We start from the raw sequence: 26,463 nt of genomic DNA, 5'->3' as shown, positions 1-26,463 counted from the left end.
GAGACAAGACAGTGCAGACCCCCTAGTTTAAGGTAACAAGAATGCAAACTAAATCCATTTGGCTTCCTTATCTATCACAAGGCAACCTGAACATCGGCGTGGAAAGTGACATTATTGTAGAGCCACGACAACATAGACCATCAACCTTACCTATTTACTTTCATTGTCATTTAATTTAATTTTATCAGTAATATATTTTTATTATGTAATAAAAGAATAACTCATATTCTCGTCTCATTAAAAATATTAATTTTATTAAAAAATAATTATTGTTATCAGATAAGATACCGACTAGTTATTCTACTTTGCATTTTGCCGAATTTATTTATTTGTCGGAGAAGTTCAAATTTGTACAAGCTGCCACCACACTGTTAATGGAAAGTCGAAAAGTCCAACTTGCTCTTCACAGCAAAAGGAAGTTTCTCTCTACAGAATTCTCCTTCCCTTTGCTAAAACAGTTAAGTAATTTGCTCAAAGAATTCTTAACCTATTGTTTTTTCAATTTGCTTCTTCTAAAGACATCTTTTATTTTTATTGTAGTTTAGATCGTCCTCTTAATAACTACTATATTCTTTTGCTCTAAGAACAAGTTTTTGCGGATAAAAACCCTACGCTGATGGCTGGTCGTTACGATAAAAATCCTTTCGAAGACGAAGAAGTTAATCCTATCGTTATCAGTTTAATCCTGTATATTTCATATCGTCTACTCCTCGGGCACTACGCCGGATGATAACTTCACTATATCGCCAATATAACAACAAACGAAATTCTTTAGAATTCCCAAAGTGAGAGAATGAAAAAAACAAATTGAAGAGAGAATTTGTTTTGGGATGATTTCTAATAGAAACACTTAGGCCTATTTATAGTTGAGTTTTAAGGACTAAACTTATAAATAACCTAATAGTTTAGGGACCAAAGATGAATTATCCCATGTGCACAAGTTGGCCACTTGCACAACTTGTCAACTTAGGATGATTATCCCATGTGCTCAAGTTGGCAACTTGCTAACTAAGGATGAATATCCCATGTGCACAAGTTGGCTACTTGCCAACTTGCCAATATGCTAATTTGCAAGCCATACTTAACAAATCTCCACATTGACTTGAAATTACCAAGCCTACTCAACTTCTTCAACTCCCAAAATTATGTAGTGTTTCTAATTGCACTCACAAGCGCCACACACCCGAAGATGCTCAAACTTTCAGGATGTTAATCAAGTTCAAATAATGATTGAACTTGATTACTGTTACCACCTTGGTCATCATATCTGCAGGATTTTCTGTTGTCGCAAATCTTCTAAAGTAGAATCTTTCATTCTTCAAATATCTCACTCACAAAGTGATACCTTACGTCGATATGCTTAGTCATTGAATGGTAGACTTGATTTTTTGCTAAGTGAATAGCTCTCTGACTGTCACAATAGAGACTAATGTGACTTTGAACAACTCCCAAGTCTTCCATCAACCCGTTAAGCAAAATTGCTTTCTTTACAACCTCTGAAACTGCCATGTATTCTGCCTTTGTAGTAGACAAAGCCACCGTAGATTGCAAAGTAGACTTCCAACTTACTTGGGCTTTAGCAAGAGTAAACAAATACCCTTAGTTGATCGACGCTTATCCAAATCACCTGCATAGTCGGAATCAACATATCTAACCACACAATGATCAAGTGTTTCATCCTGTTCAAAAACTAAACCAACATCCACGATTTTTTGGAGATACCGTATAATCCATTTCACAGCTTGCCAATGTCCTATTCCATGATTATGCATGTACTTGCTCACTACTCCAACTGCTTGTGAAATGTCAGGACGCGTACACACCATTGCATATATCAAGCTCCCAACTGCATTAGCATATGGAACTTTTTCCATATACTCTCTTTCTTCATTAGTTTTAGGTGATAACTGAGAACTAAGTTTCAAATGAGAAGCCAGTGGGATACTTACATGTTTGGTATTTGCATTCATGCCAAAACATTGTAATACCTTTCTTAGATATTGCTTCTGTGTTAAACAAAACTTTTTTTTTCTGTTTATCTCTGCTTATCTCCATACCAAGAATCTTCTTGGCCTCACCTAAATCTTTCATCTCAAACTCTTGATTCAACTGAGCCTTTAATTTGTCTATCTCCTTTTGACTATTCGAAGCGATCAACATATCATCAACGTACAAGAGAAGATAAATGAAAGATCCATATTTGAGCTTTTGCAAATACACATAATGATCATATTTGCTTCTAGTGTACTTTTTCCTCCTCATAAAGCTATCAAATTGCTTGTACCATTGCCTCAGAGATTACTTCAATCCATATAGCGATTTGTTCAGCTTACAAACCTATTTCTCACAACCACTATTTTTGTATCCTTCTGGCTGAGTCATATAGATCTTTTCTTCTAAATCACCGTGCAAGAAAGCTGTCTATACATCAAGTTGAGCTAGCTCCAAATTCAACTGTGCTACCAAGGCCAACAATATTCTAATGGAGGAATGCTTCACAACAGGGGAAAATACTTCATTGTAGTCGATTCCCTCCTTTTGAGCATAGCCTTTAGCTACCAACCTTGCCTTGTAGCGAACATCTTTCTTGCTATGAGATCCATCATTCTTTGCAAATACCCACTTGCATCCAATTGCTCTTTTACCTTTCGGTAATTGTGCCAGTTTCCAAGTGTTGTTCTTTTGGAGAAATTGCATTTATTCATCCATGGCACTTTTCCACTTATCACTTTCCAAGCTTTGTATTGCTTCTTGATAAGTGATAGGGATATTATCATCAACAACTGGAAGAGCATAGGCCACCATATCAGCAAATCAAACAGGTCTACGAATTTCTCCAAAAGTGTTTTTTCTTCTATCGATGATGACGGCAGACGATTGATGAGATGACTAGCGTATGTCACAGCCTCAGCCCAAAATGCATTACCTAACCCATCATTAGATAACACACATCAAACTTTCTCCAAAAGTGTTCGATTCATACGCTCTGCCACCCCATTCTGTTGTGGTGTATTTCTAACGGTGAAGTGTCGAACAATACCATACTCATGGCAAATGTCAAAGAATGGGTCACTTTTATATTCCCCTTCATTGTCCGTCCTAAGACATTTGATCTTTCTACCAGTATGATTCTTGATCATATTTTTCCATTTAAGGAAAATTTGGAGCACTTCATCTTTAGACTTCATCGGATACACCTAAACTCTTCTGGAAAAGCCATCTACAAAATTTACAAAATAATGGTTTTCTCCCAAAGATGGTGTATTTGAAGGACCCCATACATCTGAGTGAATATAATCCATAATACCTTTTGTATTATGTATAGTGGTGTCAAACTTCACTCTCTTCTGCTTTCCCAGAACATAGTGCTCGCAAAAGTTCAATTTGCAAGCCTTTGCACCTTTCAACAATTCTCTCTTTGCCAAAATTTGCAAGGATTTCTCTCCTGCATGTCCCAAACGCATATGCCACAACTGGGTTGTGTCCAAATCATCACCTCCAGAAGCTGATGCAACTGCTCCAATAATTGTACTACATTGGTAGTAATACAAATTATTTTTCCTGATGCCCTTCATCATTACAAGTGTGTCAGATGCGACTTTTAAAACTCCATCTCTCATAGTAACTACTGAGCCTTTGGATTCCAAGGCTCCCAACGAGATGAGATTTTTCTTCAAACTGGGTACGTATCGGATATCAGTCAGAACTCTTGTTGATCCATCTTGATTCTTCAATCGAATTGAACCTATCCCAACAGTTTTATAGGCATTGTCATTGCCCATATAATCAACTCCTGCATTTAGTTCTACTAAATCACAGAACCACTCCTGATTAGGGGACATATGGTAGGTACAACCCAAATATAATATCCACTCATCTGAATGGAATGTTGATGATGAAGCAACTAATGATATGTCAGAGTCATTGGCATCATGCTCTGCAACACATGCATCTGGAGCAGCTTTTCCTTTCTTCTTCAGCTTCAGACAATCTTTCTTCCAATGGTCTTTTTCATGACAAAATGCACATTCATCTTTTCCCAGCCTATACTTCGACTTTGATCTCCATCTCCTCTTTGGTTTTTGATTTTTTGAGCAAATTTTTGCCACCATGGCCTCCGCTGCTTCGTACTTGCTCTCCTTCTTGGTTTTCTTCCTGAGCTCATAACTATACAAAGCAACAGTTACATCTCTATGGGTAACATTATCCTTACCATGAAGTAATGTTGTCTCAAGGTGCTCAAATTCATCTAGAAGAGATGACAACAACATCAAAGCCAAATCTTAATCTTTGAAGATTTTATCCATGCCCAATAAGTATGCCAGTAGCTCATTGAACGCAGTGATGTGTTCATTCATACTGGTGCCTGGTTGATAATCAAATCTGAACAATCTTTTCTTCACGTGGAGACAATTTTGAGAGCTTTTCTTTAGCAATTTTTCCTCCAATGCTTTCTATATCTTACTTGTAGAAGTCTCGTTCTTGAAGTCATACTTCTACTCCCTGGAAAGACAAGATCGAATCGTGTTGCATGCCAAACGATTGATTATTCTCCATTCTTTCTCCTCCATATCTACAGGGTTTTCTTCCTCAATGGCAATGTCTAGACCTTGTTGGAATAAAGCGTCTAACAACTCACCTTGCCACATGCCAAAATGACCGGATCCATCGAACAACTCCACCGAGAAGTTTACATTTGACATCACCCTCCTCACCGGTCCAGATGAAGAGCTTGATGTCTCATCTAATCCGTATTTTGTCATTTTAATTCTAACAAACAATATTTAATAGAACGAATTGTATCTTTTCAGCAACGGTACCACCAGGATAACCTCAAACGAAGCTCTAGATACCAATTATTTGGGAAACCAGGTTATTTCCCACACAAACGTAGTTTCAAAATTGATTTGAAATATCAAGATTAAAACCACCAAAGGTTGCACAACGGACAAATCCATCAAACTGTTGAATATTGAAACACAATGAAAAAATTGAATAAATAACAATAAATGAGAGAACACACTAAATTTACGAGGTTCGACGAAATATCGTCTACTCCTCGGGCACCACACCGAATGATAACTTCACTATATTGCCAATATTACAACAAATTAAATTCTTTAGAATTCGCAAAGTGAGAAAGTAGAAAACAAATTGAAGAGAGCACTTGTTTTGGGATGATTTCTAATGGAAACACTTAGACCTATTTATATTTGAGTTTTAAAGACTAAACTTATAAATAACCTAATAGTTTAGGGACCAAAGATGAATTATCCCATGTGCACAAGTTGGCCACTTGCACAACTTGTCAACTTGCCAACCAAGGATGAATTATCCCATGTGCTCAAGTTGGCAACTTGCTAACCAAAGATGAATATCCCATGTGCACAAGTTGGGCAAGCTTTCAACTTGCCAATTTGCTAATTTGCAAGCCATACTTAACAAAGTGACATTGATAATGATTTTTTCATGTTTTATTTGACCATATATCTATGGGAATCAAAGAGGAAAGGTTTCTTTTCTTAAGTATCAACTCTCTCGTTAATCTAATTGTGATATTAGTACCTTTTAATCCATATATTCTATACATTTCTTCTATCACTACAAGAAAAATACCCTTTAATGACGCGCATTGCGCGTCATCTATGGGTACGGATGACACACAAATGCCTGTCGTTGAAGCCATCGACATGAATTTTTGATGACGCACATTAATGACGTTCTTTGAGTGTCATTAAAGCTCCCGTCATAAATTAAGATGACACACATTTGTGCATCATAAATTTATGACACACATGTATGAATTACATTGCGCGTCATTGAAGCCCCCGTCATAAATTAAGATGACACACATTTGTGCGTCATAAATTTATGACACGTATGTATGACTTACATTGCGCGTCATTGAAGCCCCCGTCATAAATCTGCTTGACATACATTTGTGTGTCATAAATTTATGGCATACATATATGACTTACATTACGTGTCATTGATGCACACGTCATTTAAAAAGACCACAAACGTTCGTGTATCATGATTGTATTTCATAAATTATATATATATATATATATATATATAAATATATATAAATATAAATATAATATAATATATATATATATATATATATATATATATATATATATATATATATATATATATATATATATTGTAGATTAACAAATAATCAAACTAAATCACATTGAATGCCTCATAATACTAAATCTATGTACCATATTATATATAAGCAATCCATTTGCATACAATATATTCACATTAAGTTATAAAAAATATTGTATTAATCATATGTCGATACAAAATATCAAGGCATAATAAGTTTGCCACATAAGATACCCATTCTTTGCGAATGTCATCATCAGTGTATTCTTCTTTCCCATCGCCAACCTAAGTAAAAAATATGAAATAAGTATATAATTTATACTTATTTAAAGTGAAGTATATAATGAACTATTAAAGAGTACTAAAATGACCAATTTTACATATGCATTCTTTGAAGCATAATAACATTATGCAAAGTCATAAAATCAATAGCATTATAAAAAATTCCAACTTTGTTCACAACAATATCATCACAAATAATAACCACAAGAGAGTCCCTGTTACGTTTATAGTACTTGACAAAATCAAATTTTGGATTTTAAGTGCTAGTACGTGTCAAATGCTTTCACAACTCCACCGAACATTTCAAATTGTTCCTTTAGACATTGATTCATATATCGAAAAATAGTATCAATTGCCACATGCTTAAAACGTGTAATTAGATTCAAGAATTCACTCATTACTTACAACAGAATCTATCAATATATAGAAGCAAATAACAAGAAGTTTACCATCAATGTAATCTTTCACTAAGTTAAATTCACAAGATTTTTAAGTTTGTTTCAAATTATAAACGATAACCTCCATTCCATACAGAAATAAAAAGAGCATGACAATTCTTATTAATATGAATAGACAAGATGTTATCGTAAATGAATTTCCAATAATATCATCCTACTTCAAGTCCATATGATAGTTGTATGACTAATGTGTATGTATGATATGACATATGTGTATCAGAAAAGTTTGCTTACATTCTTATTGACCAGCACTTGAAGTCCGTTCTCGACTATCTCTTTCATGAACTTACAAACATAATGTCCACACTTGGTACCTCCCGACTGACGGGGACACTACAAATAGTTTACAATAAACGATTACTCAATATGAAAGCTGCAATTTAAACAAGGAATGATCGTTCGAAGTACTCACCAAAACATTGATCCAATTGAGGCTAACCCTTTTGTTAGATCCACTTTGAGCATTGTACAATTTCATTGCCATATAAAAAATGATTAAATATATCAAAGAATATACTATAATGTTTCGATAATTTATGTTACTTACGCATCAATAACTTGCTTCAACTGCAGATGGATATTGGTGGGCCCTAAGGAATCAAGATAATAATAACTTGTTGCTTTCATATCTATCACCGCCAACACCCAATGTCTTCTATAAAAACGAAAAACCAAATTAAGTTACTAAAATATATTGATAATCAAATGAAAAAACAAACCCGGGATTATATGGCACTAGGACGATGTCATTGTCCTTTCTTAGAGACAATCGATCTGCAACGCTTCGAATTGCCTCATCGCTATTTTTGAATTTTGCCTTACGTCCTGATGGCGAGATTGCAGACGAGCTCATAAAACAAATTCCATGATCTCTTTTTGGCCCATTCTTGATTTCCTCAAACAAGTACCTATATATTAACATTAGACAAGTACGATGATTAAATATATTGTGTTTTAATAAAAATTAAAATTATGCACTTACATCATATAACAAGTAATCGCAGAACCGATCATCTCATCCACAGTAAAAACCACTTCAAAATCTTCCCAAGTTATATACGTGAAACTCTCGTACCCAAACATATCGTCCTCACATTGCACTTTCACGGACTCCGCATTTTTAAGTTGTATATCAACCATACGTACAAACACTTTCAAAAACACGGTTGCTTTCAACTCTTAGCCTTGTCCTCATTTGTGCTCTCGTCCTCCTTCTTTGCGGTGTTCATTCCTCCTTTTCTTTCTTTCCTTCCCTCTTCGGTGTCCCTTCTTCTTTCTCCTCTTCTTTTTTCCTTTACGGTGTCCCTTCTCCTTTACCCTATTCCTTTTCTTTCTCTTTTTCCATCTTCGGTGTCCCTTCTCCTTTCTCCTCTTCTTTTTCAACAAGTTCTCTTTGTCGTTTTTTTTCCTTTATTACTTTCTACTTCATCTCCGTTCACACGTTTTTTTCCCATAAATGCCAACACTTTTTCCTACAAAAAAAATATAAAGATATCATTTAAATTAGACATATATAATTTCTTTAAATAAATGAAAATATTACCAAATCAGAGCATCGAATGACTAGATATCTAGGCCACTTCACTAGGAACCCCACTGCATCTTTAACCTTGTAAATGAACTCCTCATCTAGTGGAAACGGTAGTAAAGCGTCTCCTTGCACACTCATTTCCATCATTACTTCAATTTTTTCACCTGTTATATAAAGTTATTACTAAAATACAATATTCTAAAAAGTCAAAAAGAAAACTGATATTTTTTGTAATACCTGATAGATCATTGTGCTTCACTATTGTTCCTTTGGCAACTATATTGGAGGCAATATCAATCGCAAGATAACATGAAGTATCCTACAAATTATATATATATTAGTTGTAGTCAAGACTTACATTTAATTCATACTATAATTTAATAAGACTTACAAGTAATTCCTCGGGTGGGTTGTCTTCAAAATCTGCTTTACCCCACCCTTGGCAACTTGCGCCTTCAGAAGCATGATTCATCTCTTTTTGTAGTTTCTCTATTGCACCTTCAATTTGGTTGAAGCTTTTTTCAATCTTTTTCTTCTCACCATCCAAGTAATTCTTCACGGTATTGGGTAAGACAAAGTATTGGTGTGACCTTACAAATTTGCCCATCCCTCGTACACGCCCACATTATTCCTGGGTACCTAGGGCTTGGGTAAGCATGTCATTTGTTCCACAACTAACCTATCCTAAAGTTTCTGACTTCTGCATATCTTCCTGTAGTGAAAGCAAATATTCATATTCAAAATATTCAAAGGATTAAAGCTCATATGGTGCTATAACAATAAGATGAAAATAAATAAAGTAGGAATGTTCATAGGAACTTACCATTTTATCAACAACAATCTGGACATTCGGGTCATAACCTCCTTTTTTCATTTGTCTTACCTTTTTCCACAACAATGCTCTATCAATCTCGTCTTCCTCCTTTCCCGTTTCTTGAATCTAAATTAAAAATAATAACAACAATGAATTAAAATATACAAATGTATATCTAAACTATTCAATTAATTTACTACATACAATCTCAAGAGTTAGTCCATCATATCCTTTTCTACTCAACCGATGATTGTATCTATGCTGTCCACGCATTTTTTTAGCTTTCTGACTTATTTCCTGCATTAGAAACATTAAAACAGTCAAGACTGGTTTCTAAAACTAATATATAACAAATACAGACTAGTTTCTAACCTCCCACTTCTTTGAAAGTCTTTCCGATACAAAAACCTTCCACTCATCTATCTTCAAATAATGATACATCTCTGGAGGGTTGAGCAGATTTGCATCAGGGTCATTCTTAAACTTCTCAATGAATTTCTTATACAGATAATGCTTAAAGTTCTTCCACTTTGTCCCAATGGATTGAAGGGTGTTCTTCCGACTCCTTCGATCAAGTTCAAAATTCATCTGAAAAATAAAGCATTAATTAAAAAAATATTTTTTTTAACAAAAAAAAAAGATTAATTGGAAGTTAAGATCAGATGTTAGACTTAACAAAATATATTGCCATAAGTCTTCTTTTTTTTCCTGTTCAACATCTCGCCAAGTGGCATAAGTGATAGGCACCATTGATCTTGCTACCATGCCCTCAAAGGAAGCAAGTTTTATTGCTTCAACGCCAATCGGAACACCCTTTTTATTGTAAGTAACGATAACTTTTCCTTTAGTAGTTTTTCCCTTTATTGTCGGACCTCTTTGTTTAGAGTCTTCATCATGACTCGAAGATTGATTTGATTCCATGGTACCAAGTACAACCTGTTTCAACATGATTGAAATAAAAAAAGTTAGTACATTGCTATTTCTTGCAGTTGGGACAGAATTAATAACATACATATATTGAAATAAAAACATACCAAAAAGTAAAGATTTTATTTTGCAAAAAATATTTTAAACTAATATGCCCTCGCCATTCAGGCGTGTACACAAAAAATCATCATCAAGTTCTACTAAAGGGGAGTCTTGTGAAAAATCAAAAGTAACATGGTATTCCAACATATCATCAGTTTCACCATTTGCTCCATACTTGTACATCTTACTTGGTGTGAAGCCGACAACAGACAAATTTGCATCTTATTGATCTTGAACATAAAAAACTTGTTTGGCTTGACTAGCTAATATGAAGCATTCAGATTGGTGATCAAGCCTAGCAAAGTTAACCACTGTGAATCCAAAGTCATCTTTTTTTATTCCACGACTATTAACCCAATCACACATGAAAACATGAACAGTGAATATGCGATAATCAAGATCCCATATCTCCTGTATACGACCATAGTAAGTAACAACTCCATACATGGGATTAGAGTCTTTTGCACTAGCAATCTACATAGTATGTGCAACTAGAGATACTCCACTACATTGAGTTATTCTTGATTCATCTCGAGATGTTGTATGGAACCGATACTCATTTATGGCAAAACCGCTATATTTCTTCACAGTAAAACTTGGCCCTTTGGCCAACCAACGAACACTCTCACAAATGTCTTCCCCGTTAGCGAAACCTTGGTCTTAAGCCAACTAATAAATGTTCGACTGTGTTGAGTCTGTAACCATTTACTATTTCGAGAGGCACGTGGGTTATGATCCTTCAATTCCAACATATGTTGCCTAAATAATATTTGAAGATAGAATCATATTAGAAGTTAGAAAAAGTTTAATGCATTACATAGAGTACAAAGAAGACACAGTGGTTCTTACTCTATATACGGCTCCACATCAACAGTATTTCGTAATACATAAAGATGAGCTTCATCAAGTAGCTTAGCATCTACAACCTCGACTGTACCCTGTGATAAAGGTTTGTCTGTGCGAATTCTTTCATCAACACATTTATGAGGATTGCCAATTAATTTCATATTTTTTAAGTAGTCTGAGCAAAATTAAAAGGCTTCCTCTGCCACATAACATTCTGCAATACAACCTTCGGGTCGATGATGATTCCGTACATAGCTTTTGAGTGTTTTCATATATCTCTCAAATGGATACATCCACCTAAAATGAACCGGGCCACATAACCTCACCTCTCTAACTAAATGCACTATCAAGTGGATAATGACATCGAAAAACGAAGGAGGAAAATACTTCTCTAACAAACACAAAGTTAATACGATGTCACTTTGCAACTTGCCTAGCTTATTAACATCAACGACTTTACTACACAACACGTTGAAAAAATGACACAAACCTATGATTGTTTTCCTCACTTTCATATGTAACACCCCCTTTATTGAAAAAGGGAGAAATTGTTGCATCAGTACATGAAAATCATTAGACTTCAAACCATTCATCTTTGATACATCATCAGACACGAGATTCTTGAAATTTGAACAGTACCCATCAGGCACTTTTATGGTAGACAGGGTCTCATAAAATCGGTGTTTTTCCGTGGTATTCAATGTGTAGCACGCAGGCAGAAGCCAAGTACGATTCCCTCTTGGTTGAGTTTGTAATTCAGGTTTAATGTCCATCGCCTCAAGATCTTGTCGTGCTCTTAACCCATCCTTCGTCTTGCCAGGCAAATTCAACAATGTCACATAAACACTCTCACACACATTTTTCTCTATGTGCATAACATCTAACTGATGATGAATGGGCAACTTCTTCCAATATTCAAGTTAAAAAAAAATCAATTTATTGTGCCAAAATTTAGCTCTCTCATCGATGCTTTCTTTTTTATTCTTTGAAGTTTTATTCTTTGACGTTTTCTTTTTAGACGTTTTCTTTTTTCCCTATGAAGTCTCAAACCCCGTCATATAGTCGTAAATCTCTTCACCTGATAATGGTTGTTTTATAACACCATCCTCTTGTTGATTGTTGAAATCTTTTTTTCTTTTACGAAGAGGATGTTGAAGTGGCAGGAATCTTCTATGACCAAGAAAGCATACTTTTTTCGAATTTGGCAACCACTGTGAACAAGTATTCTCTGAACATATTGGACACACATAATAACCTTTGGTAACACACCCCGAAAGATTACCATATGCAGGAAAGTCATTTATAGTCCAAAGTAATATTGCTCTTAGATTGAAGTATTCTTTCTTATAAGCATCATATGTCTTGACGCCAGTTTCCCACAAGAGTTTTAGATCTGTTATCAATGGTGCCAAGTAGACATCAATATTGTTACCAGGTTGTTTTGGACCTGATATCAATAGAGTCAACATCATGAATTTTCTTGTCATGCACAAATAAGAGGGTAGATTATAAGTTATTAAGATAACTGGCCAACAGCTATGCTTGGAACTTAATGACTTGTGAGGATTGATACCATCAGCGGACAAGGCTAATCTAAGATTCCGTTTTTCTTCTGCGAATTCTTTCCACGTTCTATCAACAAGCTTCCAAGAGGGGGAATCACGAGGATGACTTAGCATACCATTATTAGCCTGACCTTGTGCATGCCAAGTTAAGTTTTGTGCCATTTCTGGTGACGAAAACATTCTCCTAAATCTGGGGATGGGAGGAAAATACCACAAAACTTTCGAAGGTACATTTTTGGTATTCTTCTTCCAACGATATGTGCCACAAGTTGGACATTAAGAAGCATCCTTATTTCCTTTCCAGAATAGAACACAATCGTTTTCACATGCATGAATTTTTTCATATTGTAGACCTACTCCTTTTAGCAATTTCTTGGCATCATATAGGGACTTAGGTATTCTATTGTTTAATGGTAAGACATCTTTTAGGGCACCTAACACTACTTCAAAACTAGCCTCAGACCACCCAAATTGACCCTTGATATGTTGGAATTTCAATAATCCACTAAGTGCATTATACTTTGACCCTACGTAAAGTGGCTTCTCACATTCTTCAAGAAGTGATTTCAATGAATTGGGTTCTTTTTCTATATCTCTGAAGGCATCATGTATTATATCTCTTGTATAATCAAAGTCGGGAGGAATAGATTTGTTAGGGCATCTAGAATCAAGCTTGGGCTGTCTTTCTCCATGGAAAGACCAAACCTTATAACTTTCATCGAAGCCATAGGCAAATAGATAATAGCTCACAGTCTGAATTGAGTGGTGCCACAAATTAATACAATGTATACAAGGACATCGAATAAGATTTGAATTTGGATCATTACCTTGTGCAAAGTCTAGAAAGATGTTCATACCCACTTCATATGCATCAGATAACCTATCAGACGAAATCCATGATTTATCCATCGACCATTACTTACCAACCTAAATAATTATAAAGTATTAGCAAAACTACAACTTTATAATTGATGATTGATGAAATATTTATGTAAGATATGAAGAAAAAAATGTTTACCCCAAATTACCAAGTACAAAGTAACCCTAACAAATTCATTTTGTAATATGCTATAGAAGAATGTTCAAGGGCTATGACCCATTCATAAAATCTAAAAAACCCATTTGAAACTGGAAAAAATCCTAACAATGTTAGATAAATTATTAGTGTTAGCCTATTCGATATCTTCTAACGTTCTTGGTGTTAGCCTCAAAATCTATGTCTTGTGCTTGTTGTAATTTAAGTTGAAGCACATGGTTGTAACATGAGAAAGCCTCATTGCCTATATTCGTAATCATCATTCAAAGAATGTTGCCTAAATCAAAGTTAATAATCGTATTTTATGATACTTGAATTCGGGTGTGAGCATCATATAAGAGTACATGTCTGAAACGATTATATTAGACAGAAGATTCTTAAAAGTCATATGTTAGTACCCATATGACTGACAAAAATGTTAGAAATAAACACTTCAAGAAAAGAATCAAAAGTCGGAGCAACATATAGTTACAGAATTTGACTAAAATAAATAATAAGATAAGATGCCACTAACTAGTATACCCAGAGAACTGTGGATATTATGTATGGGGCATTTCTTGAGAGAGACTCAGCAAAGGAATATCATGTTACATCTAATGATAGCATCCGTGCCAAAGTTATGCCAACCTACATTTATCAAAAACAAAAATTAAATTTCAAGAGTGAGTGTTTAGTTAAACTAGCAAAACAATAAAAAGGAAACTATGCTACTTGAACGTAAGTATGAGTGTCGAAAACATGTATTATTAGATATTTTAAAGTTATTTCTATGCATTTAGAAGATCTTTGGAGGTCATATCCACATATCTATATGTCCGACACAAAATGTCAGATACTGATACTTCAAATGAAAAGAAGAATCCAAACAACATAGAAAGCAGAAAAAGGCAGGAAAAGTTGTGTTAGTGAAACATTAAGTACCAATGCAAAGGACAGAACCATATATTTAAAGCCTCTTCTCTAATGAAAAGTCAACAACCAGCAACCATAAGCAACCAAAAGTAAATCCATATGAAATATGACAATTAGGTAAAAACTTGGAACCATTCTAGTTAGCGAATGAAATACATATGTGGGAATTGGGAAGCAGAGGCACCTCCCTCACTCATTTTTTTAAACAAAAGAATCCCAAACATAATATAACCTTCCAAAAATCCTCGAAATATATACTATTGTAGGGTCATTCAGACCTATATCGCTTGGACTCGGAAGTGAGTAACGGATACGAGATTCTATTTTAGGTTTATCCATGTACTTGGAGAGTCATATCACCATACCCTCCTTATGTCGGACAATGATACTTCAAGTCAAGTGAAACAAGATATGTTTGTAAACATTTCAACAAGCATAACAAAACATATATCACAAGACAATCAAAGTTCAACATTTTTGAACCAAAATACATAATCCATCAAAACCTAAAAATCAAAAAGAGATCAAGAACTAGCATAAGAGTCCACTGAAGTAAAAAAATCGAAATAACCCACTTAAACGAAGAATGAAATGAACAAATCAGTAGTGATTAAATAAATAATAGAAAATAAAACAAGCATGCATGCAACAAATCTTGATTCAAAAAAACATATATGAAGTAAAAGCATCAAACCCATTAAATCAGACAAAATAGAAATCAACAAACCCAGAAATATTGGAATAGAGAACGAGGATTACCTGTGGAAACCCTTGATTTTTGACACCCTCGACCGCGTTGTGGTGAATGGCCAAACCGGTGGGAGGATGCAAAGACAAAAAGGGAAAACAGAGAAAAATGAGGGAAGCACGGCGTGAACTTTTGTTAACTAGGGGGGAAGATCAAGCGCGCGGGAAATGATGAAAAATAAGGGGGAATTAGAATACGACTCCTAAAGATGACACACAAAATTATCTATACTCCGTGTTTTTGTAAATATTTTGGATTATGACTATTAAATATGACACACATCATTGTAAGCCATAAATTGTTCAGATTTTAAAAAACATGACATTTTTTATGACACACATGTTTTGCAAGTCATAAATTAGCGTGCGTCATCGTTCGTGTGTCATTAAAGGTATATTTTCTTGTAGTGTATAAGCAGAAGGGAATTCGTATGATTTTCATTTTTGTACTTAGATAACCTTTTGTTCATTAAATGCAGATTATGTTAAATTTCCTTGCTTTATAACTTGATTTATCTGTCAATAAGTTTGTGTTTAGACGCTAACTAGCTTCTCTTTTAATATAGTTCCCTTTTTAATAATTTCTACCAGAACAGAGCAGCGAGAGGGAATGCACCTGGTCAGTCTAAATTAGGTGGATGTCTATTTTAAACGGTAAACTAATCCTTGTTAGTATAAAGTTTCAAGTAAACATTTAATTTAAAACTTCTTGTTGAAATTAGAATGAGTGCAGTTATAGGAAGGCTAGATTGTTTTCTCGTAAATGTAGATACCAATGCAATATAAAACCATAAGTTGAGGTCATACTATGCTAACAACCCTTTTAAATCCCTCGTATGCTGAAATCTCAGATCTATTAGTGAATGCAAAATTGGTAGTTATAACTCTGGGCCTGAGAGAGGTTTAGGAGTGAGGTTTCATTTTGACCAAGGTTTAGGATAACTTAGTCCTGAAAAAATAGGTTCCTTGCTATATTTGTTTTGATTTGGTCATCTCTAATATTGCTTTTTAATATCACTTCTCAATAACTGTATAATGGAATAATTGCTTATATTATCTGCTTCTTGAATGCATATTGTAAATAATTTTCAGAGTACTACAAGTGTTACACCTGCCTCACCCAAGACTTTCACCGCTACCTCTGGAACCTACCGGTTTCAGTTATGACCTTGGGGCAACAATTGATATTCCTCTTGATACAGCTTCAGGAGGATCACATAATCATGTTGGTAAAGAAATATCTCTAAATTTCATTTACATTATTCGGTTAAGCCTTGAATTTCACTTTCCTGGTTTACTGTTTAAATTTAGGATTTAAACAAGAAACTTCAGTCTAAGGAAGCAGAACTGAGAAGGCGAAAACAGGCGTGTTGTATAATAGATTTTACAACATTGAATTCATTTGTGATCTACTGAATCATAGATTTACTTTTTTTCTCTCATTTCTCTTCCAAAGACGTATCATCAACCTATTTAGAATATGATGTAATGAAAGCAAAAATTTATCTCAATAATCCCAGTATCATAAAATACTGTTAGGATACTTTATTAGGTTGTTGGTGGAATGTCATGTGTTTCTCGATCTATTTTAGTGTACTAAGTTATTTGGATGGTTTTAAGTTGCAAGTTCCCATTCTTGCACATTTATTTCTCAAATAAATAGCATGATAGATCATAGCATCCCTACAATTTCATTGGTTAGCTTACTCCTTGCAGGAAGTGAGGCAGAAAGAAGAGGCAGTGGCAAGAGGTACATTTCGTTTTCCTTTATTTAACTAGTCTCAGTGATCACATTTCGTTTTGTTCTCAGCTTCAATATTTGGTCTAGATTACTCTACACTTTTTTGCAAAATATTTGACCTTATTTTATTTCTTTTTATGGTTAAAACTACATTTCTTTCGTGAACTACAGTTTGACTTCTCTGCTTTGCAGCTGGAATTGTTGTGGAAGAGAAAATTTGGCCACCATTTTTTACAATCATTCATCATGATATTGCCAATGAAATTCCAATTCATCTAAAAAGATTGCAGTATGTTGCATTTTTTACATTTTTAGGTATGTAAGTTTCTCCTATATTTTCCTTTTTAGGATTCTATGCATGGTACATCTAGGTATCATGCCTTCATTTGTATCATGCTAAATTGCATTGGGTAATTATTTGTACCATGCTTTTATACTGTTAGTTCTTTGCTAGATTGCATTGGGTAATTTTTCGTACCATGATTTTATTTTGTTAACTCTTTAGTTGAAAATGGCTTTGGAGTAAAGCCATGGGCTGGAGACAATTCAATGATTGATGGTGATTCTATGTAAGATTGGTTCTATGCCTTCTGTGGAACATCATAGCCGTTATTACAACATGTATCAAAGGGGAAGGTTAATTTAGTTATATATTTCCATGTCTTGTTTTTCTTCTAAATATAACATTGTGATTACGTTGTGTTTTCCTTATTATTGTTTAGGTGTTAGGATCTGGTTATTGTCTGTCATCTACTTTATAGCAGGAGTACCAGGAGCCTATGTATTCTGGTATCGCCCACGGTATCGTGCTTTTAGGTATTTTATATATTCCATATTTGTTCTTAATAAAGAATTCATGTTTTGCTTCTTCTTTTTTCTATGCTAGCTTTCTCCAGTGCTAACTTCTAGTGCTGGTTTCTTAAATCCAGCTGTTCATGTTCCTTACCCTTGCTAATCAGACCTTACTTTAATTTGATTTCTTTTTTCTCACCTTATGACTATCATGCAAGAATGAGAGTGCTTTGAAGTTTGGATGGTTCTTCATGTTTTATTTGGTAATATCTCATGTTTCTTCTAATAGATCTATTCTGGGAATTAGATTCTGATCGTTTTATTCTAATTTTCCTGTCTATAGCTTCACATTGGCTTTTGCATCTTTGCTGCGGTGGCACCCCCTGTAGTTTTTAGAGGGAAATCACTCACGTAAGATTCTTAACTAGTTCAGCTTATCTTTGGAAAACTATATTCGGGTTATACTGATGGGACTTGCATCTATCTTTCTGTTTTTATTTGTAACTACATCAGTGCGTCAGGGTTGTCATAATTCACTCATCCTCCAAAAGAGATCATTTTCTCTTTTGGGATTCTTCTATTTCAAGTATAAGATAATGGATTGTCCGCTATCTCGGTGGAATATACACGTAATGCAAGTATTTGACATGCAATAAGTATTCTAGTTCTTTTTTCATTTTCCTATCCATACAATCTTACTAATGGTCTTTTTTGGGCCTTATACAGCGGGATCCTACCTGCAGTTGATCTTATTAGCAATGCTTTGGTTGGGGTAAGTATATGCTTAAACCTGAGAAAATTATATCCACAAAGTTTGGTCATCGAAACAGTTGAGCATTTTCTTAAGTTATGTTTAACCTATATCATAGATTTATTATATGTGGATAGTTTAGTGGGACACGTATGGGAACAAAGGAATGTTGTTTGTACTGCTGAAGGCTTGAGAACATCGTGATTGCAGTTGGAGTCTGCGCAAAAGTTGAGAGATATTTCTCTCCATTTTTCTTGACCATTTTAATGAAATTTCTTTGTTTGTGTAGATCTTCTACTTCGTTGGTTTTGGATTATTCTGTCTCGATTCAGTTGTAAGCATCTGGGTTATCTAGGTTTGTTGAAGAATTGGGTAAAGATAACGAAAGAACAAAAGAATTTTAACGAGGTTTGGCAATGTGCTTACGTCCTTAGTGCCTAGGCGGCGCTAGAAGTTTTATTCAATATCTCATAGGTTAGGTTACATCTCTATTTATAATAAAAAAACCTGGTATATAATTACATAATTAACCTTGCGTAGACTCCGCTCCATCCCCTGTCCTCTTTACTGGTATATTTATGAGCCATACCTATCAAATCTCCACCTTGGCGAATATCCTGCCCCTTGGAAACTTCAATGTGGGTTGGGTTACCTAACTGTTTAACAACTCGAAACATTCAACAAGTCCAAGCAATGCTTAAACTTGTCTGTCGTAACTGGCTTGGTGAACATATCAGCGGCATTCTCATCAGTATGTACCTTCTGAGACAAAACCTCTCCAGATGCAACCAACTCTCTGATCTTGTGGAACCTTACATCAATATGTTTAGTTCTAGCACAATACACCCAATTCTTAGCCAAGTGAATAGCACTTTGATTATCACAAAGCAATTGAACTCCACCTTGTTGAACACCCAACTCCTTCACTAAACCAATAAGCCATAAAGCTTCTTTTGTAGCTTCAGCCGCTGCCATGTATTCAGCTTCAGTTGTAGATAGTGCCACAACAGATTGAATAGTAGACTTCCAACAAATATGCCCTCCACCAAGAGTAAACACATGCCTTGTCGTAGATCTTCTATTATCCAAGTCACCTGCATAGTCTGAATCCACATATCCTACAACCAAAGGATTATCTCGCTGACTACAAAAAACAATTCCATGTCCCACAGTACCCTTTAAGTACCGAAAAATCCACTTGACTGCTTCCCAATGTTGCTTACCAGGTTTAGACATGTACTTACAAACTTGACTAACAGCATGAGCTAAATCAGGACGAGTAAATACCATTGCATATATCAAGCAGCCAACAGCATTAGAATACAGAACATTTGCCATATCTTCTGCTTCCTTATCTGTCTTCGGGCACTATTCTGGTGAGAGCTTAAAGTGATTTGCCAATAGAGTGCTAACTGGTTTTTGCGCTGCTCATCGCAAACCTTTCTAGCATTTCTCAATATAACCCCGTTGAGATAGCCACAGTTTCCTTGAGTCTCTGTCCCTGCAAATTTCCATTCCAAGGATTTTCTTTGCAGCACCTAAATCTTTCATATCAAATTCCTGACTCAATAAGATTTTCAAACCAATAACATCATCCATGTTCTACGCAGCAATCAATATATCATCAACATACAATAACAGAAAAATAAAAGAACCATCATCAAGGCTCTTAACATAGACACAACAATCATACTCACATCGATTGTAGCCAATCTTGATCATATAGGAGTCAAACCGTTTATACCACTGTCTCGGAGATTGTTTCAACCCGTACAAAGATTTCTTCAATCTGCAAACTAAATGCTCGTTTCTAGATTGAATGAAACCTTTATGTTACCGCATGTTGATCTACTCCTCTAAATCACCATGCAAAAAAGCAGTTTTAACATCCATCTGCTCTAAATGCAAATCCCAACTAGCCACTAATACAAGTACTGCTCGGATTGAAGTATGTTTGACCACAGGAGAAAAGATTTCATCATAATCAACTCCTTTCTGCTGTGAAAAACCCTTTGCTACCAAACGAGCCTTGAACTTCTCCCCCTGTTTTTCTGTTATTGCTGGTTTCTTCTTATACACCCATTTGTAACCAATAGGCTTCTTTCTATCAGGAAGGGGAACTATCTCTCATGTGCGATTTTGATTCAAAGACTCCATCTTCTCAACCACGGCAGTCATCCACTTGTCATTTTCCTGACTAGTAAAGACATCATGAAAAGTAACCGGATCATCACTACTAACAGTAAGTGCAAAAGAGACAAAGTCTTCAAAACCTAATCTGTTCGGAGGCTTTATATTCGTCCGTATCACCCTGTCTCTGGCGAGACTATAATCCTGCAAATCATCCGTAGCGGAATCATCAGAAGTCGGTTGAGAAATTTTTGTTTTCTCAACTGGAAATTACTCGAAATATACCACTGTCGTGTCTTTCTTCTGCTGTAACATGGACTGTTAATCAAAAACATCATCTCTACTAATCATAATTTTCTTCGCAACTGGATCCCAGAACTTGAATCCTTTGACACCTTTCTTGTAACCCAAAAAAATACACTCCTTCTATTTTGCATCAAGTTTGGATATCTCATCAGCAGGTACATGCACATAAGCAGGACAACCAAAAATCCGTAAGTTATCAAAACTAACATCATGACCAATCCATACCTCTTCTGCAACTTTCCCAGCCAATGATACCCTTGGCGATCTGTTGATAAGATAACACGCCATGTTAACAGCCTCAGCCCAGAAGTGTTTGGGAATTCCCGCATTCAACCGCAAACATCTTCCTCTTTCATTCAATAACCTGTTCATCCGTTCCGCAATACCATTCTGTTGTGGTGTCTTGCGCACTGTAAAATGCCTCTTAATCCCATGCTCCATACAGAACTGTAGAAACTGTGAATCTGTGTACTCCGTACCATTGTCAGACCTCAAACACTTGATTTTTCATCCTGTTTGGTTTTCTACCTCAACTTTCCATAACTTGAATTTCTCAAAAACATCATACTTATGTTTCAAAAAATACACCCAAACTTTCCGTGAAAAATCATCAATAAAGGTAACATAATACCTAGATCCACCTAAAGATGATGTCGTGGAAGGCCCCCATACATCCGAATGCACATAATCAAGAATGCCTTCAGTTGTGTGCTTCGCAGTCTTGAAATGAACTTTAGTCTGTTTACCAAGAACACAATACTTGTAAAAGTCGAGCTTACAGCTTTTAACACCATGCAACAGATTTCTTTTATGTAATTCAGCCATACCATGTTCACTAAGATGAGCAAGACTCATATGCCACAGTTTGGTTGTATCATCACAGGACTCAACAGAATGCACTCCACCTACAACGGTACTCCCTAACAATCTGTAAATATTCCCTGCAGTCATATTTCCTTTCATCACAGTCAAAGCTCCTTTAACAATCCGAATGGTTTCCCTATCCTCATCAGCCTTAGGGATAAAACCATTCTTGTGCAAAGTGCCCAAAGAAATCAAATTCTTCTTCGAATCTGGGATATGCCAAACACCACTCAACGTCCGAACAGAGCCATCATACATCTTAATTCTGACCTCACCAATACCAACAATATTGCAACACCGATCATCACCCAAATAAACAGAACCAGAATTAACCGACCTGTATGTCGAAAATCATTCCCTATATTGGCGTGATGTGATAAGAACAACTAGAATCAAGAATCCACACATCCATCAATTGAGTCGTTAAAATAGAAAGCAATCACCCTCACTGCAATCAGAATTGTCATCCCCGGTCACGTTCACAGACTTGGATGAAATATCACGCTTCTCATCAGTCTGCTTTTTCAACTTCAGACAGTCTCGCTTCATATGTCCCGCCTCCTTGCACTTGTAACAGTGAATTGTCTTCTTATCCCTAGATTTGGATCTAGAAATTCCGCTTGCCAGACCCTGCCTTCTCCAGCTTCCGTCCACGGTCTCGATTACCCTTGACATATAAGCTATCGGCTTGAGAGCTTTCCCCTGCATTCTGCTTCCGCTGGTTGTGAGCCAACAAGGCTGTAGTAATCTCCTCAACGTTGATAGTCTCTTTCCCATATGTAAGAGTAGTCACCATGTGTTCGTAAGAGGGAGGCAACGAACACAACAGAATCATCGCTCTGTCTTCATCCTCAATTTTCACATCAAGCCAAGCCAAATCAGAAACGATTTGATTGAAGACATTCACGTGTTGCGCCAAATCATGATCGTCCTGCATCTTCAGCCCATATAGCCGCTGCTTTAGATACAATTTTGTCGTTAAGGATTTGGACATAAACTGACTTTCCAATTTCCTCCAAATTTCGTCTGGAGACGACAGATGCATGACGTGATACATGACCTCGTCCGTCAAGCATAATCGTATGGTTCCTGCCGCTCGTTGTTGCAATTCTTCCCATTCTTCCTCCTCCATTGACGCCGGCTTTGTAGGTCGCAAAGCCTTCAGGATCCCTTGCTGCGCCAACATATCCTTCACCCTCATTTGCCATAATCCGAAGTTACCCTGACCATTGAATTTCGCAACTTCGAATTTTTCTCCTGACATCTGATACCAATTGTTGAAGAATCGGGCAAAGATAACGAAAGAACACAAGAATTTTAACGAGGTTCGGCAATGTGCTTACGTCCTCGGTGCCTAGGCGGCGCTAGAAGTTTTATTCAATATCTCATAGGTTTATGTTACATCTCTATTTATAATAAAAAACCTGGTACATAATTAACCTTGTCCTCTTTACTGGTATATTTATGAGCCATACCTATCAAGGTTTGTTCTGTTCCCAACATGATTCAATGCCACGTCCTCATCCACAAGGTGTATGGTATCTCAAACTTCGTTGGCTATTGACCTAACAGCAAGTATACATGTATTTCCGTGGGAGCGGTAAAGCTGCTGAGCAGAAACGTGAAGCTGCGAGAGGAGCTATTAGGGCTGCCATCTAGTCACATTCACAGACTCGGCAGCAGTGAGTTGAGGAGAAAATTGAGGTTGTTATATGTCTATCCTTGCTTTTGTTGCTCATCTTTTGTAACTTGTTTTCAATGCTACTTTCTGTAAAGTTTTTACTACATTTGAAAATTTAATGTCTGAAATTGAATATCGATGTAAATTAATATGATAATTGATCACTTACTACATCAAATATAATCTCGGAAATTTATTGTTTAAATGAACTACATATTTATGCATTTAACAGTTTAATTATAAACTTATACTGTCGAATTGGGTAGATAACAAGAGGTGAAAAATTTCCCTCAAGTATTTAGAATAAAAAAAAGGCTAGTATATTACCCTCCTAACAGAAAGCTGTGCATGTCTTCTCACAATCCATGGTGCAGCCACCGCCACTTGCACTTGCAGAGAAACCTTTCCCTGATCTGCTAACGGAGGCGTAGCACTTAGCAGGGCAGGTAAGCTTCTTCTTGTAACAAGGGCCTTTCTGATTACAAACAACTGAACCACTATTAACATCGTAGCCTCCACTAAAATCTCCGGCCCAAGATCCATATTCACCTCCGCTGGGATCTCGGAACCAGGATCCCTCGTTATCTCCCATAATCCCATCTTTCCACCATTTTTCAAACCCTGGCCACCCTAACTCGCTGTCTCCACTACCACTCTGAATGTTTTGGTCGACAATCTCAAATCCCGGATCGAGCATCCCCTCAATCCTACCATGGTCGGCAAACTCTGGTCTTCGATAAAAGAATCTGTCGTCGTTATTTTTCTCAGATGATAAGGCTTCGAATGAGTCACGCCTAGGCCTAGCCACTGCAGATGGTGAAGCTGTACTTAGCATAACAGCCAAGATGAAGGTCATTTTGAGGTTCATTTTCAGTTGTTTTTTATTCTCTTTCCGGAGGATTTCAGCTTTGAGATGCTTTATGTTTTTCCTTTCAGAGTATGGAGAAGAGAAAGTGAAGGATTTTTTTTACTATTTTAATGGATAAGTGATGAACGGTGATTTATACAACGAAAAACAAGAAATGGTGACAGATGAGGGGAGGGTGTTCCATGAATTTAGTGACAGATGAGGTTGAAAGTTGGAGTTCAATTATGGTTCATCTTACAAGAAGTCACAAAACATCTTGATTGTTTTTATAATGGTCTTGTAAACAAGGATTCAGCCATGCTATTAGGATGACTACGGCAATGTTAGTTTTACCCTAAAAAGGAGGCATTGATGCCAGACAGGATTACCATTGCTTCAAACAAGGTATCCCTTTTAGCATGTTTATAGATATCAGCAACAAAAGAATATGAATACGGTCCAATATCTATTATGTGTAAACTTATATAATATATATACACATTTATTGTGTGAGACGTGATGGAATATTTATTTTACTCGCCTGCTCAAGTGTAGGCAGTGTCAAGAATTTTACTCCCTTTGTACCAAGGATAAGAACTTCCATAGTACATAGCCCAGCCATACAGGAAACATAGAATCATTAACCTTGCCCTTGCAAACCATTACATATTATCAACATTATTAGGTATAGCATCAAATTCCTCCATAAATATGCATATTATATTACTTTTAATAGAAAATCCTCCATACATCTCATATATAATCATACATGGTTAAGCCACTATAGATTTCATGACGTGGCGAGTACTGTATTGTATATTATTACCCTTTTCAACAGTAAGCTCTGCATTTCTTCTTGCAATCCGTTATGCAGCCACCACCGCCGCCACCGCCGCCGTAACCTTTCCCTGACCGGCTATAATAACTGAAGCACTTAGCAGGGCAGGTCAGCTTCTTGTTATAGCAAGGGCCTTTCTCTTTACAAACAACCGTGGGTTTAATAATACTACCTTTTGAGTATCCTCCTTTAGGACCTCCGAAACCAGCTCCATAGCCACCGCCTACGATCCCATTTTCAAACCCCGGCAACCCAAACACGGGTGTTATACCGAAGAACCCGCCGTTCCCTCCAGTGTTTCCACCGCCGAGTTTTTTGTTGTTTTGGTTGCTCGGTTTCCTGCTGCCTTGGTTGTGCTTTTTTAGTTTAGATGATAAGGGACCGAATGAATCAGGCCTAGTTGCTGCAGATAGTGAAGCTGAAATTAACAGAACAGACAAGATGAAGATGCTTTTGGGATTCATTTTATGGAAGGAGTTTCGCTTTGAGCTATCGCTTTCTCTTTTTCTTTCAGAGCATGGAGAGGAGATAAAAGAGTGATGATAAAGGAATATTTAACTAGTATTTTTAATGGGTGAGTGGTGAGATGAATGATTAAAATAAGTCATTTAAGCGGGAACAAAAGATAGTGTTGGTGATAAATGAGGAGGATGGTCCTTCATGAACTAGTAGGTTGTAGTAGGCCGGGGCTCAATTATGACCCTATCTTACTTTTAGTGGCAGATGGGTTGATTGCTTGATTTTCTTCTTACATGTTTGACAATGGAGAAGATTAAGCCATGCGATTAAGCTTGTAAAAGGAAGCACTGAACCAAGGCCTAAGCTTTGTATCTTTTGCATAATAAGCCGTGAGTTTAGCATGCTTATAGATGATTAACATTCACATGCAGTGCTGATAATAGAAGAATATGAATAAACTGATTCATTCGATCAAAAATAAAGAACAAATAGATTTAGCAATTGGACCTTGTTGCTACTAGTAAATTAATTGTTTGCGGAGCATGAATACATTGGCAGCTCATTTCGGACCTATCTGTATGTAAATGTGCACTCAAATCTGATTCGGCAATAAAGAAAGTTTACGCATAATTGACAAGTTTCTGGAATCATTGATTACCACAGCTAGATTTAAGAGAAAGAAGTCCGACAAGGGGTATCATATAATAATGATAATAT

General features: G+C 36.1%; 2 protein-coding genes and 1 pseudogene across 2 annotated transcripts; 1 reads left to right on the top strand and 2 right to left on the bottom strand.

Annotated features, from left to right (window-relative positions):
* The first annotated feature begins 293 nt into the window (after nt 1-293).
* Nucleotides 294-23,587, top strand: LOC120121783 (annotated as a pseudogene).
* A 317-nt stretch (nt 23,588-23,904) lies between these two features.
* Nucleotides 23,905-24,458, bottom strand: LOC120121902. Its single transcript, XM_039141184.1, has one exon. The coding sequence runs from the start codon at nt 24,456-24,458 to the stop codon at nt 23,934-23,936; it is 525 nt and encodes a 174-aa protein (XP_038997115.1). The 3' UTR covers nt 23,905-23,933.
* Nucleotides 24,459-25,147: 689 nt separating this feature from the next.
* Nucleotides 25,148-26,015, bottom strand: LOC120121784 (cold shock domain-containing protein 4-like). Its single transcript, XM_039141068.1, has 2 exons — nt 25,802-26,015; nt 25,148-25,756 (listed from the first exon to the last, which is right to left on the bottom strand). The coding sequence occupies exon 2, from the start codon at nt 25,749-25,751 to the stop codon at nt 25,281-25,283; it is 471 nt and encodes a 156-aa protein (XP_038996999.1). The 5' UTR covers nt 25,752-25,756; nt 25,802-26,015; the 3' UTR covers nt 25,148-25,280.
* Nucleotides 26,016-26,463: the final 448 nt, after the last annotated feature.

This window comes from Hibiscus syriacus, unplaced genomic scaffold, assembly GCF_006381635.1.
Source record: "Hibiscus syriacus cultivar Baekdansim isolate YM2019G1 unplaced genomic scaffold, ASM638163v2 tig00110383_pilon, whole genome shotgun sequence".
Lineage (NCBI taxonomy): Eukaryota > Viridiplantae > Streptophyta > Magnoliopsida > Malvales > Malvaceae > Hibiscus > Hibiscus syriacus.
Note: the sequence above shows the minus strand (reverse complement) of the source record. Positions and strands in the feature narration are given on the sequence as shown.

Coding starts and splice junctions, on each gene's coding strand:
- LOC120121902 (XM_039141184.1), bottom strand. CDS start 24,458: ATGACCTTCATCTTGGCTGTTATGCTAAGTACAGCTTCACCATCTGCA.
- LOC120121784 (XM_039141068.1), bottom strand. CDS start 25,751: ATGAATCCCAAAAGCATCTTCATCTTGTCTGTTCTGTTAATTTCAGCT.